At 43.9% G+C, this 13,218-nt stretch overlaps 1 protein-coding gene across 1 annotated transcript in view; it reads right to left on the bottom strand.

Moving 5' to 3' along the window:
* The window catches only part of kcnip3b (Kv channel interacting protein 3b, calsenilin), a 45,388-nt gene that overhangs the window by 18,928 nt on the left and 13,242 nt on the right, over positions 1–13,218 (bottom strand). Inside the window, exon 2 of the mRNA XM_083784967.1 lies at positions 12,911–13,092. Coding sequence (XP_083641093.1) covers positions 12,911–13,092 — 182 coding nt within the window. The remainder of the gene's footprint in view (positions 1–12,910; positions 13,093–13,218) is intronic.

The raw sequence follows: 13,218 nt of genomic DNA, 5'->3' as shown, positions 1-13,218 counted from the left end.
TAAGATGCCCCGAGGGCAAGAAGCGACCTCGCCTGAGAAGTGACCTCCGCCTGGGTGACAGTGGACTGCTGGGCGAGCGCTGGAGCTTTGGCATGGGGGTCAGATCAACATATGGAATTAATTCTGTACTGGCCATATATGGAGCATGTCTTGAGTGTACAGGGTTTGATGAGGTCTGGCCATATATGGAAATGCATCCATTTAATTCCGTCTTGACTGGAAGTGGTCATAACTGCTCATAACAAAATAATATTGCATCAATATTATTCATAAAAGCTGATGCCTTTATTGCAGTGCAGAGTTCAAACACACACACACACACACACACACACACACACACATACACACAGTAAGTGCATGACATGCATCGATCCACCTGTGTGTGTGTGTGTGTGTGTGTGTGTGTGTGTGTGTGTGTGTGTGTGTGTGTGTGTGTGTGTGTGTGTGTGTGTGTGTGCTGTGCGAGCATGCTGGCGTGTGTTGAGAGTGGATTCCTCCCGGCAGACCATTAAGCAGCTAACAGATTCCTAAACGGTTGGCTTGTCTCCGTCTGCTGACACAACAGTCTGCATGGGAGAGAGAGGATCTCCCTTGACATACATCTGACATCCTCTACATCATAGAGGAGCACCACACAGTCTCTCATCAGAACACACATTTAACCCTTTTTATAGAATCAACTTTCTATAAAAAGCCACTCACTCTCGCTCTCTCGCATGCCACATATAGGCTCTGGCCTGACAGCGTGTCGCGTGTTCGAGTGCCGTTCATGAAGACCTTTGCTGCATGTCTCTCGCCTTCTCTCTCCCTCTTTCCTGTAAGTCCTCACATAAAACTATCAAAAAAAAGGAAGAAAAAATAAATGCCACTCCTACATATTGTTTGAGTGCTTGGCTCTCTTCTTTCTTTTTAAGTCTATATACCCGCTGATCCTATAGTATAGGTATAGAAGCACCTTTGTCACACATGTAAGACACTGTGTATCTCCTCTGACTGAGCACCCAGTTGGCCTCTTGTATTTTTTCTCTACACATTTAACCCTCCTGAATGAAAAGAGGATGGCCAGCCCCACCGCATGCATTATACATTGCATTCCATTCTGGGAGAAAAAAGGAAAGTCAGCGTGACAGTGATGATGAGATGGCCTATAGAGAGGTCGAGAACCTGACACAGAACGGTGCCAGGAGAATAACCTGTTTCTCAAAGTCAGTAAGACTACAGGAGGCTGAGGAGAGTGCACATGCATGACTACACTGATGGCGTTGCACTGGAACTAGTCATTGAGTTCAGTGTCCACTGACCTCTCTTGGGACGAGTATGCTGACCAGGGTAAAGCACTGCTTCTTTCACTACAGGCGACAGAAGAAGTGTGGCATGGGGCCTGTCACGACTATGGTCGTGTGTGCTTATGATTAATTATGAGTGTTATTTTGGATTATAAATATATATATATGTTTATTGCTAATATATATATATTTATATGGTGGTATTGTTATAGTATATATATATGTATATGGAATTATCTTAGGCCTAGATGTCTTCTAATATATCTATATATATCTATACCTGCGCAGCAGTTGTTATGAACCTGTATTAGACTAACTCTTATCTCCTCCCATGCAGAGTATACTAATGGGTCTTCAGACAGACTGATTGTCATCAGCTGTGTGTCTGAGGTACTCCCGTTGGCCATGACAATGGAGGCCTGATCATCCTCCCTGATTGGCTGACGGTCACGTGAGGGAGCTAACGGCCGTGGCTCTCACACTATACTTAGCCCATTCATCCCCAGACAGGCACTGGGGAAACACTGACTTTCAAGGTCTTTCCCCCATCCGTCGTATCGCTGTCGTTTCCAACTGTTTTGCCCTTATTTTGTGTTGAACCTTTTGCTTAGTTAAGTTACCTCCCTTCGGAAAGGAGTAACTTTAGTTTTGTTTTGAGATTCCGTTTGATTGTATTTATTTGAGTTAAGAGCCATTATTTTGTAAACTATTGTTGATTCTTATAATTTATTCATAATACTTTTGAATAAATTCTTGTATTAAGACCTTGGTTTCATTTCTCTACCTTTACCCCTAGACATATGGTTTTGTAACAGGGCCCAAGATCCTACGGGCATTCTACAGAGAAACCATCGAGAGCATACTGACCAGATGCATCACTGCCTGATATGGGAACTGTACTGCACTCAACCACAAAGCAATGCAGAGGTTTATGCGAACATTTCTTTTTGACAGCAACATTATGTATACAATCTGTCCAGTTGTGATGCTAATATTAACATAGAGTGTCAGGGTTTACGCAATTCACCTTTAGCAAAGCCCCTCCCTCTCCCACTTAGACACTCCCACTTGGACACTTTCCAGCCAGGCTCATACAATCCAATCATGGATTTTACACATTAAATACTGGTTAATTTTTGGAACCAGACCTTCAAAATCTCTTCAAAATCCGTTGACAAGGCCTGCCATATGCACTGGAAAAATATGTGTGTGACATTTCTTTTTTAAAACAATCTTTTATCATATAGGGAAACTATTTCTGTTTCTCTACCCATGTTATGCTTAGCTGTGATTGGACCATAGCAGTTTGGGGAGGGGCTTAGCTATAGGTCAATTTGAATGTGGCATACACTTTTCACAGGTGGTTATAATTTAAATTGTTATAGTTGCTTCTGTTAGTATAGTGTTTTTTTTATTTTTATCCCACGATTTTGCAACCCATTTCTTTTACCTGGTGTCAATTATCTAATGTAATCCTGGGCACTACACTTCCTCTGCCAACCTGTGGGGCAGCGGACTGGCCTCATGCTTCCTTTTATGCATAAGGAGTCCAAGCTGCTCCTTTTCACCTGACAGGGGGGAGTTTCCCCAGCCGGATGTAACATGTGGAAGGAAGGAACACGTTATTCCGACTAGTTCCATTCCCCTCCATCAGGCGCCCCAGCTGGCCAGGGGGAGGTAGTTCAGAGATCAGGTTTACTGCATGTTTTTTGTGAGGGTACCTACCCTAGTGGACACGGGGAGAACATGCAAACTCCACACAGAGGGGCACTTTCACCAACCCTGTCTCGGGTATGGGCACTGATGACGCGGAGGAGAGAACATGACCCCAGCGCCCACAGTGTCGAACCCAGTACCTTCTAGCTGTGAGGCGACAGCACTACCGACTGTGCCACCGTGCCCCCGTTTTAGTTAGTATAGTGTTACAGTAAATTATTTGACTGTTTTTGGGGAATGCATCCGATTGAGAAAAACTAACCCAATACTTAAGCCCAGCCCACTGTGTATCTGTCCATGGTGCTGAAATGGTCACATCATGATCCCGCCCCCCCACCCTCAAGCAAAGTCATGGGGGTGGGTGGGAAGTGGGTTGGATTGGGGGTGGGAAGTGAGGACGCTGGCGTCAACTGTTCGCCGCTTCACCTCCCAATGTATGAATGAATGAACCATTGTAAGCGCTTTGAGTAGGCATAGAAAAGCGCCATAAAAATGCAATTCATTATTATTATTATTATTATAGAAGTGAGTGAATGAGTGAGAGATGATAGCTAAATAAATCTAAAACAAGGTGTAACAAACAAACACAGCTGTGTTTGCATCACTCACTTCGTGATAGAGGCAACAGACTAGCTGTGTAGAAGGTGAGTGAGCATTTGTGTGTGCGAGCACATGCATGTTTCTGTCAGGGGCCACATTTCAAAGGTTGTTTGGAGTTTGTCAGGCAGAACAAGAGAGCAAGAGATAAAGAGAAAAAGAGATCAAAACAGAGCCTACAGAGGTAAAGAACTGCTGACCTTTCACATAAAACATCCCTCACCTCCACCTTCTTCTCTCTCACTCTCAGCTCAAAGGAGCCTCTGCTAAAAAAAAATGCTCCACTCGTACTTATGAATGGGCTAGCATGAAAAGATCCACTTCACCCATTTTCTTCCTCACTAATGCTCATTGAAAGATGGAATAATTTCTGTCTACTCACACTGTGTCTCAGAGAGGGGCTGTGGACACTTCAGAAACTTAAATGTTCTGTCATTTGTATTTTTAATTTCACCTACATCATAATAATAAAATGCTCCTCGTTGCATATAGGTCTCCGTCAGGTCAGGTAGGTTATCGTGGGCCAGCAATGTTCAAAATTCACCAATCAGGATGGAATATGAAGAATCGGACAGCTCCGTCGTGATCACATGACTATAGAGATAATGTGATTGTGTACCGATATAAGCACACTGCAAGGAATGCCTATCCCAGGCGTTCTCTTCTCTTCCGGGTTTTTAAACAGCTGGTGGACGGAAATGACGCTCGCGTGCGGCTCCAATTTGTCGGCCAAAAAACGAAAACGCTTTGCCGACGCTGCAAGTTGAAGCCGCGAGCAAGCGTCTTTTCCACCTAACCAACTAACAATGTTTTCACTGACTAATACTACCAAAACACACGTCCCAGTGTTTCACCCAGCATTGTTTCACTTTTCCACCACGTCATTTCAACAACGAATAGTGGAATTTATCAAATCAGTAACGCTACATCTATTTATGTACATCAGACCATAAGTTGTTCTGGTCATAAGGTATCGAAAAACCGTAGTAAAGTACTAAATTGTATTGTGCTTGTTAGTGTGGTTGCAGTAGGCAACCAGACTATTATTGCCTTAGTGACTTTATTGTGCCGTCATGTGGCACATGTGCCGTCATCATCATACTTTACTTAGCGAGCTGCTCGAGGGGAAAGTGCAACCACACTTGCAATTCCCCAGAATTTCACCTTAGAGTGGCTCAGGAGGTGGAGCAGCCTTCTGACATTCGGAAGGTCCCTGGTTTAATTCCCGACCCACGCTCTGTGTCAAAGTGTCCTTGAGTATGACACTGAACTCCACCTGATCCATGGGCACTGTTCTAGTTGTACACTGTCAGGATGGGTTAAATGCAGAGCACAAATTCCACGTATATCCAAGCGTACTTGGCAAATATCCCAACAACAACTAAAGGGGACACAAGTATTATTATTTCATTATTATTCACACATTTTTCCTCCACAATTGCGGTAAGAGGTAGTCTAATCCAGCAGAGGGCGCTAGACACCATGGCATGGAGTCTGCAAGTTGCAACACAGTAGTCTAAAAGCTTTCATTCATTCACAAGACAATTGGGGAAAGAGAAGGAAATGAAATATGAGAGGGAGGATCAAATACTGTATTCCAGACGATTCCTAGATACAGTTGCATATAATGGCACTGTCTTGTCATCATTTTCTTTGTCCTTTCGCATTGATGCAATCGATTGAAAACAAAACAATATGTGGATCAACATTCCATATGGAATATGCACTGTAATTGCAGTGTTATGACCCTGTTCCATTCAAAGTGGGACAAGAACCCACTGTCCACCGGTAGTGTAATGTAACTAAGTACATTTACTCAAGTACAGTAAGATTTTTACTTTACTTTACTTTACTGGAGTATTTCCAGTTTACAGTATTTTTACTTCTCCTCCACTACATCTCAGAGGCAAATATTATACTTTTACTCCACTACAATTATTTGACAACTTTAGTTACTTTAGTTACTCACCTCAAAACCCACCTGTTTAGGCAGGCCTATGACTCTGCGTGACCTGTGTCTTCTGCTGCAAGCTGTGTTTTGTTCTGCTTTTAACTGTGTTTTTGTACTGTTTTTAACCTGTACGGCGACCTTGAGCGCCCTGAAAGGCGACTTATAAATAAAATGTATTATTATTATTACTTTGTAGAGTCTGATTATTATTACAAATCGGATCGCTGCCATGGCCTTGTGGTCCAGGCGCCTGAACTTTTACTTAACAGCGTATTTCTATATTGTGTGAATACTTTCCCCTTCACTGCTGTCCATTGTGTGCAACTCCATCATGAATCATGAACATGAAGGTGAATAAATAACAAGTGTGTGCTGTATCTTTCCCTACAACCAGTCCTAATGCCTCAATTATGCTTCATCGTACAACAGCGTATAATTCAGGCTGAACAACACATACACCTCAAGGTTTGAGCATATACAGCAGGGGTACTCAACTGGCGTCGCGGACCGCGGACCACCTCTTTGCGGGCGCGCAGTGTGGCCTGCCAGGGCGTATAACTCCCGGCCTGATTTGGAGTTCCACTCCGGGCCTGCACTCTGCACCCCATTATTGGTTGGGTGGAAGGGGATCTGATTTGTATAAGCTTGGCTTGACCATACTAAACGGGCATAGAGCCCCGCTCTCCGAAGGACGCCGCGCATGGGACCGGACCTCGGACTTATTCAAAAATAAATTGTGGACCTTCATCATTTCTAGTTGAGGACCCCTGATATACAGTAAAGCCCCACTTGAATAGTTAATATTGCAGTGAGGCCCCAGGACTCTGGTCTGTAAGAAGAGTGTGTGTGGAGTCTGTGGCTGCCAGAGAGCTGATTATATCAGTGATCCTTTTTAAATCTCACAGGAATTCTCTAACAACCGGCACAGGGATGTACTGCAGATGAAAACTTAAAAATATATATTAGAATAGACACAGCAGGCCCAGGCCGTAGCGTAACGGTCTGGGCACCGGTGATCCAGTCGCGGTGTGCCGCGGGTTCGACTCCCGGACCCGACACGGCCTTTACCGCATGTCATCCCCCCATCTCTCTCCCGTTTCCTGTCAGCCTACTGTCTGTCCCTTAAAAAATCAATAAAAGGCGTAAGCCGCAAAAAAAATATCTTAAAAAAAAAAAAAAGAATAGACACAGCAGCCCAGGCGGTGGCGTAACCGTCTGGGCACCCGACTGGTAATCCAGTCGCAGTGTGCCGCGGGTTCGACTCCCGAGCCCGACAAGGCCTTTACTGCATGTCTTCCCCCATCTCTCTCCCGTTTCCTGTCAGCCTACTGTCTGTCCCTTCAAAAAACCAATAAAAGGCGTAAGCCGCAAAAAAGATATAAAACAAAACGAAAAAACAATAGACACAGCAGACTAGTCATGTTCCTTTCATGACGACGCAGACACGTTCTGGAAGAGGTCAAAAACAACTCCTTTCCACCAACCCCTTACTTTATTCCAATAAATAAGAGTTGCTTCAACATGAGCACTATTTATTAAAAAACTAAAACTAAAAACAGCTGTGCAGGTTCAAAGACAGCCGTGCAATTAAAACAGGGACCGCTGACTCGAAGCTTTCTTACCTCTAATTCCTAAGTTATACTTTGCACTTGCCAAAATGTTTTGTTATTTTTAGCAAGTGACACTGTCATGTGACAATATATAAATTAGGGTTATACCTGCTCTTCCCCTCAGGGCCTCACGTCACTTTTTATAGTTCTTTTTTTTTGTAATGTACTCTCTCTCTCTCTCTCTCTCTCATTGTTCTTTCTCCTTGTCTCTCCCACCGACACATCTCTGCCTATGTGGCTCACAGCCCAGAGTCTCTCTTTAGGCTTCATACAGTGAGACAGAATTGGGTTTTTGAGACAGAAGATCTGTGGGGCCTCTTCCTAAACAACGCTCCATTATGGGGGAAACGCTGATTCAGCCAGTGGTGGCACACAGCTGAACCCCTGTCATTTTGACAAATGGACAGATGACTTACATCCAATCAATGCTCAACAAAAGGTCACACAGCCACACAGGCAACAAGCAAAAAGACAACAGCAAGTGAAGCCCCAAACGAAACAAATCAAGTATATGTTTGGTGGACAGGGGACGGGGCCTATACTTGACTCCTTGTTAAGACAGATCATGCTCAGAATAACATACATTTAACAGGGCTCAGGGAAAGAACAGGACTTCAATGTCCGGCACCGATAACAGAAACAGAAAGATGGTGAAGCTGGCTGAGTGAGAAGGGTTTACCTGGAACCAGCGTCCCGGTAATGAAGCCAAAGAAGCAGCTCAGCACCTTGCTGAGCTCCCTCACGCAGTTCCGTCTGCAGTTACTCATCCTCGCTCTTCACCACCGTAACTAGGAAGGAGACAGGCTCCTGAACCAGACTCCACTACTCAGAACCCCTCCAAACACGACAAAAGACAGTCCCCAACTTGAAAAACATTTAAATAAATGAATAGGTGTTTGTTTTCTTCCTACACCCCGAATAAACAGCTCTGAGGTGAAAGGAAGAGGAAGTCTTTATCCAGTCAAAGACTTGGAAAGAATTCTTCAGCTCCCATGCCGTTGAACGAAACAAACAAACTTAATGAGACACTTGCTAGAAGTACAAGTATGTTTGTTTAAAGTGTGTTAAACATTAGTTGACTCTTTGCATCCAGAGGCTGTTCCTTCATTCCAGGGTCGACTGCCTTGTATTAACTTCAAAACATCAGCACTTCTTTTCCTGAAACACTGTCCCACTTTTCATACAGGTGATGTTCCATGCCACCTCCCTCTATCCCTTTCTCTCTCTGTCTAGCTAAAAGTTTTGGGAGGAGGTGAAAGTGGGTCCCATCGCTTTACCTCCGTTCGCTGTCGTTTCGTATAACAAACGGACGCTCCTCCTGTTTCAATCCTGGGGATTAAGACACACGGCTGGCCATTGGGACACACAATCTGTCCAGTCCCTGTCCTGACTCCTGACCCTGAATCCGCAGGTGGCCCCAAATTAATTAAAAGAAACTGTATATATCACACCGTACTTCTCTCTCTTCACACTCTCGCGCAGTAGAAGTGTATAAAAGTCATACAGAGGCAGATCCTCCCACTCGTTCACCTCCCTCGTTCCATCCCTCCCTTCCTGTTTCCCCACTTCATCTGTGATCATGTTACACATTTCATATTGCAGTCATTCATGTCTCTGTGCATCACAGTCACCCCCTCCCCCCTCCCATGGCCCCACTTGAACCCATTTTGACCTGAGATCAGATTCTAAAAATGTCTTCTACACGCTGACAGTTTTCTGAAAAAGCTATGTTTCTATGTCAGTCGTTCTTCGATTTTTCAAAAATAGCAGACCTACAAGCTCGTAGCACGCCACTCCGTGGCGCGCTATGAGCTTGTAGATCTGCTATTTTTCAATAGCTAAAGCATAACATAATGCTAACACCAAAAGGTGTTCCCGCCGTTTTACCTCACGCTGATTCATCTAAAAGTCTAGAAGCATTTATATTCCAAACGAGATGCATGCTGAAGTCAGAAATTAAGACAGAACATTGCACTTTTGGTCAAAACCATGGAGAGCCCCCTAGATTTCGAGTTACGAGCCATTCTAATGGAGCCGTAAATAAGGTGTGATGCGCCCAGGACGTCTATACACATCCAACAGCATAATCCAACAAAAAGGGTTAAGAGATGGAAGTTTGTCATTATTTAAACCCACTGCCTTTGTCTCACTCGTGGGTTCCATGAGGAACAGTATAGCAGCAAATTGTTTAGCACGAGGAGCCACACACGGTATAAGTCTTAATTTTACTTTTATTTATTTATAATTTTTATTTGAATAATCTGTATTTAATGCAAATATAAACAGTTTAATTGTGTTTGCTGCATGCATTGTGCTCACGTCTATTGATGTTTTATTGATAGATTAAGTATGACTGTCTGCTGGTGACATCCGTGTGGGATCCAACGTGCCAACGCAGCATTCCTGTCCTCTCCTATCAGACTACATCGTCTATCGATATCAGTATCATGACAATGTCTCATTTTTCTCTCACCGTCTAAAGATCTATCCAACTGATAGACACAGAACGATATGATATAGTACTTATATCGTCAATTCACACTGGGATTTGTCTTGCGACCCAGCAGCCATGAAGGCGAAACACACACATTTGACATATTGTAATACTGTACAGTCTCAACAATTGCTTTATGATCTCCCCTCCCCTCTCTTTCTCTCTCCGATTAATATCTCAAAGTAGACTACGCTTCTATTTTTAGCAACTGACCATTAGCTAGGTGAGCACAATGCTCTCCTATCTCCCTCTACACAAACCAGCTGCAAATAAACAACGCACGGATGTGTGTGTGTGTGTGTGTGTGTGTGTGTGTGGTACAGGACACATTAAGGCAAGGGAAATGCTGCAGGAGAGGAGAGGCCTTACTTAATCATGTGATTGTGGACTGTGATTAGACACAGTGGGTTCATTAGGACTGGATCTAGCTCTCATATTTCAGTGGCTCTGCTACTAGGATGCCATCACACGTCAAACACATGAAACCACCAGCAGAACCATTGTCCTTACAAGTCCTCTGACAGCAACCACATGTGCCGCAACACTGCAGTTACATATGTTATGCATACCGCACGGTGGAGCTCATTATTGCTTCGGGGCCACTATGCGGGTGGCCCTTACACCGGTGTTCCACCGTCCTAAATGCTCATATGGCTGTATCAGGGCCCCCAGGGGACACATGTGCCGTTAGGCCGTGGTTTATGTAGTGTCAGTTAGACACCCCCTTCCTACAGTATATGAACCCATTGTAACGTCAATCTCCAAAATAGTGCTCACGTCCTAGTCTGGCTTGGACTCCATTTGGACATGCCTAACACGGGACTCCATATATGGACATAAAAGGAACACAGTGTGTCTTGACAATGACCTGCATTGTTAGGAAACTGTTTTTTTTGTGTCATCAGTGCATGTTGTCCACCAACCGACCGTGACATCATAGTGCATGTTACATTTGGGACATCCACGGTCCACCCCCCCCACCGACCAACACATCCTAGGGATGTGACACCATGTCACGAGCACATCACTTCAGTGCATATTGTCCGCCGGCTGGCTGCCCACTTTACTTAGGCAATATTAATAGAGCACCAAAGTCTGCCGTCAATATCGTTAGGGGGCGTTAATTAAAAACAGGTTAATTGTTTTATTTGTATTATAATCCCCATAGGATAGGGGGATCTTAAAGGCGAACAACTTGGTTGGAGGACAGCTGATAGCGATAACTGATTCTCTTTGGAACTGTCGGCTGAGTGCAGCTTTATGTCCTCCTCGTGCGGTCTGGACATCATGAAGCTATCTGATATATAATCTGTTCATATTTTCTTTGTAGGAGACAGAACGTTTGTTCAACTTCAGACTGAAGATCTTTAGGACTTCACATTGTTGACTTATGGTTGACTCTATGGTGTGTGTGTGTGTGTGTGTGTGTGTGTGTGTGTGTGTGTGTGTGTGTGTGTGTGTGTGTGTGTGCGTGCGTGCATGTGTGCGTGCATGTATGCGTGCGTGAGAGAGAGAGAGAGAGAGAGAGAGAGAGAGAGAGAGAAATCATCTGTGAGTGCTGACCCCTGAGGTGAGTTTTTCCAGCAGCACTGAGAGGGTTGCCCACAGGGGCCAATTGGAGGCAGGGAAATGACCCATTAGTACATTCAACTATCAATAGAAAACCTTGTTAGTCACACACATAGCATGTTCCCCTCATAGAGGACACCACACACGCACTCACGCACGTACGCACCACACACACACACACACACACACACACACACACACACACACACACACACACACACACACACACACACACACACAGTGTATTGACTTCACTGTTAGATTGACTGCTAAATCGCCATTTTGATATTCAACTATTCCCATTACTAACCCCTCTGTGTGCGAATCCATTATTTCCTTCTTCCTTATAAGATCGGGCATTTAAAATTTGGTATGATCATGGCATTAAGTCAGTCAAAGATTTGTTTGATGGTGGCACGTTCGTTTCGTTTGACCAGATTGTTCAAAAGTATAAGCTACCCAGAACCCACTTTTTCCGTTACTTGCAAGTCTGTGATTTTGTTCGCCAAAAATGTACTAGTTTCCCGACTATTCCACCTAATTCACCTATAGACATAATTATAGCGTCAGCTCCTCTTAGTCTTAAGGGAAAGATATCGTCACTCTATACCTCATTATTTGACCTTCAACCTTCAACCACTGCCTATAAGAATATTTGGGCCCAGGACCTGGAGGAAGAAATTTCTGATGAAACCTGGGAGGCCATTATGGGTCGTGTTCATTCTTCATCAATAAGTGCTAAACATGGGGTGCTGCAATGTAAATTTCTCCACCGGGTGTACTGGACCAAGGTTCGGTTAGCCAGGATTTATGATAGTGTTGATCCAACGTGCGATAGATGCCACCAGGCTCCAGCTAATCTTCTTCATATGTTTTGGACCTGTCCAGCCTTACAGTCTTTTTGGTCAGCTATATTTGATACTATTTCAGATGTGTTACAGTTTCCCATAGACCCATCCCCTATTATTTCCCTATTTGGCATCCTTCCTGATACTATCCCCCTGCCTAAATATCAATCTGACCTTGTCGCTTTTGTGACGCTTCTGGCAAGACGTCTTATTCTCATGTATTGGAAAAAAACATACCCCCCTTCACATTCCCGTTGGATATCTGACATACTGCATTTTTTAAAATTGGAAAAGATTAAATATACATTGCGTGGCTCAATCTCCAAATTCAGTAAAACATGGCAGCCTTTTCTGTCTCATGTTGACCGCCTTACATTGTGCCCCCGATTGAACCTGATTGAACCTGATTAGCTGTCGCCTGACTTGCCAACCTGTCTTGTCTGGATGATGTTTGTGACCGAGATCTGCTTTGTATATTGACTAAATTGGAGTGCCTTTTCTATCTCATGTTGACCGCCTTACACTTGTGCCCCCGATTTAACCTGTATAACTGTCGCCTGACAGCCCAACCTGTCTTGTCTGGATGATGTTTGTGACCATGATCTATGTATATTGACTATATTGGAGTTTTTATTTAATTTTTTATATATTGTTTTTATTGTTTTGCTGTGCTTTGAATGTTCTTTGGTTGTCTTGATTTGGAGTTTGTGTTTTGTTATTGTGTGTGTTTTAGTTTCTTTTTGTATTATTCTGTTTTTATTTCTGAATTTACTTCTATTTGTAAAAAACAAAAAATGAATAAACAGAACAGATTGACTGCTAAATTAGATTGTTTTGACCCCTCACCTTTGTCCTGTGGCTTGGTGCTGGAAATGATCCACTTAACCAGGCAGCACTTCATCAGGGCTTTGCGAGAGAAGCGTGGCTTCTGCCACTTCCCAGAATCCTTCACTCTGCCAGGTACATTCTCCATGCCATTGGCATCACCCAGTAGGCTGCCATCCACCACCTTTCCGTCCTCCTGGGGAAAGAGAGAGGGATGCCCATTTCTATTATCATAAACACACACATGGCTGTACTGTATGCCACAGGGTTTGTGGAATTAATGTGGGTATACTGATACTGAGAAAGAGAGAGAGAGAGAGAG

The sequence above is a fragment of the Protomyctophum parallelum genome (assembly GCF_964188405.1).
Source record: "Protomyctophum parallelum genome assembly, chromosome: 15".
Lineage (NCBI taxonomy): Eukaryota > Metazoa > Chordata > Actinopteri > Myctophiformes > Myctophidae > Protomyctophum > Protomyctophum parallelum.
The sequence above is the reverse complement of the archived record's forward strand: the minus strand, read 5'-3'. Positions and strand labels throughout refer to the sequence as shown.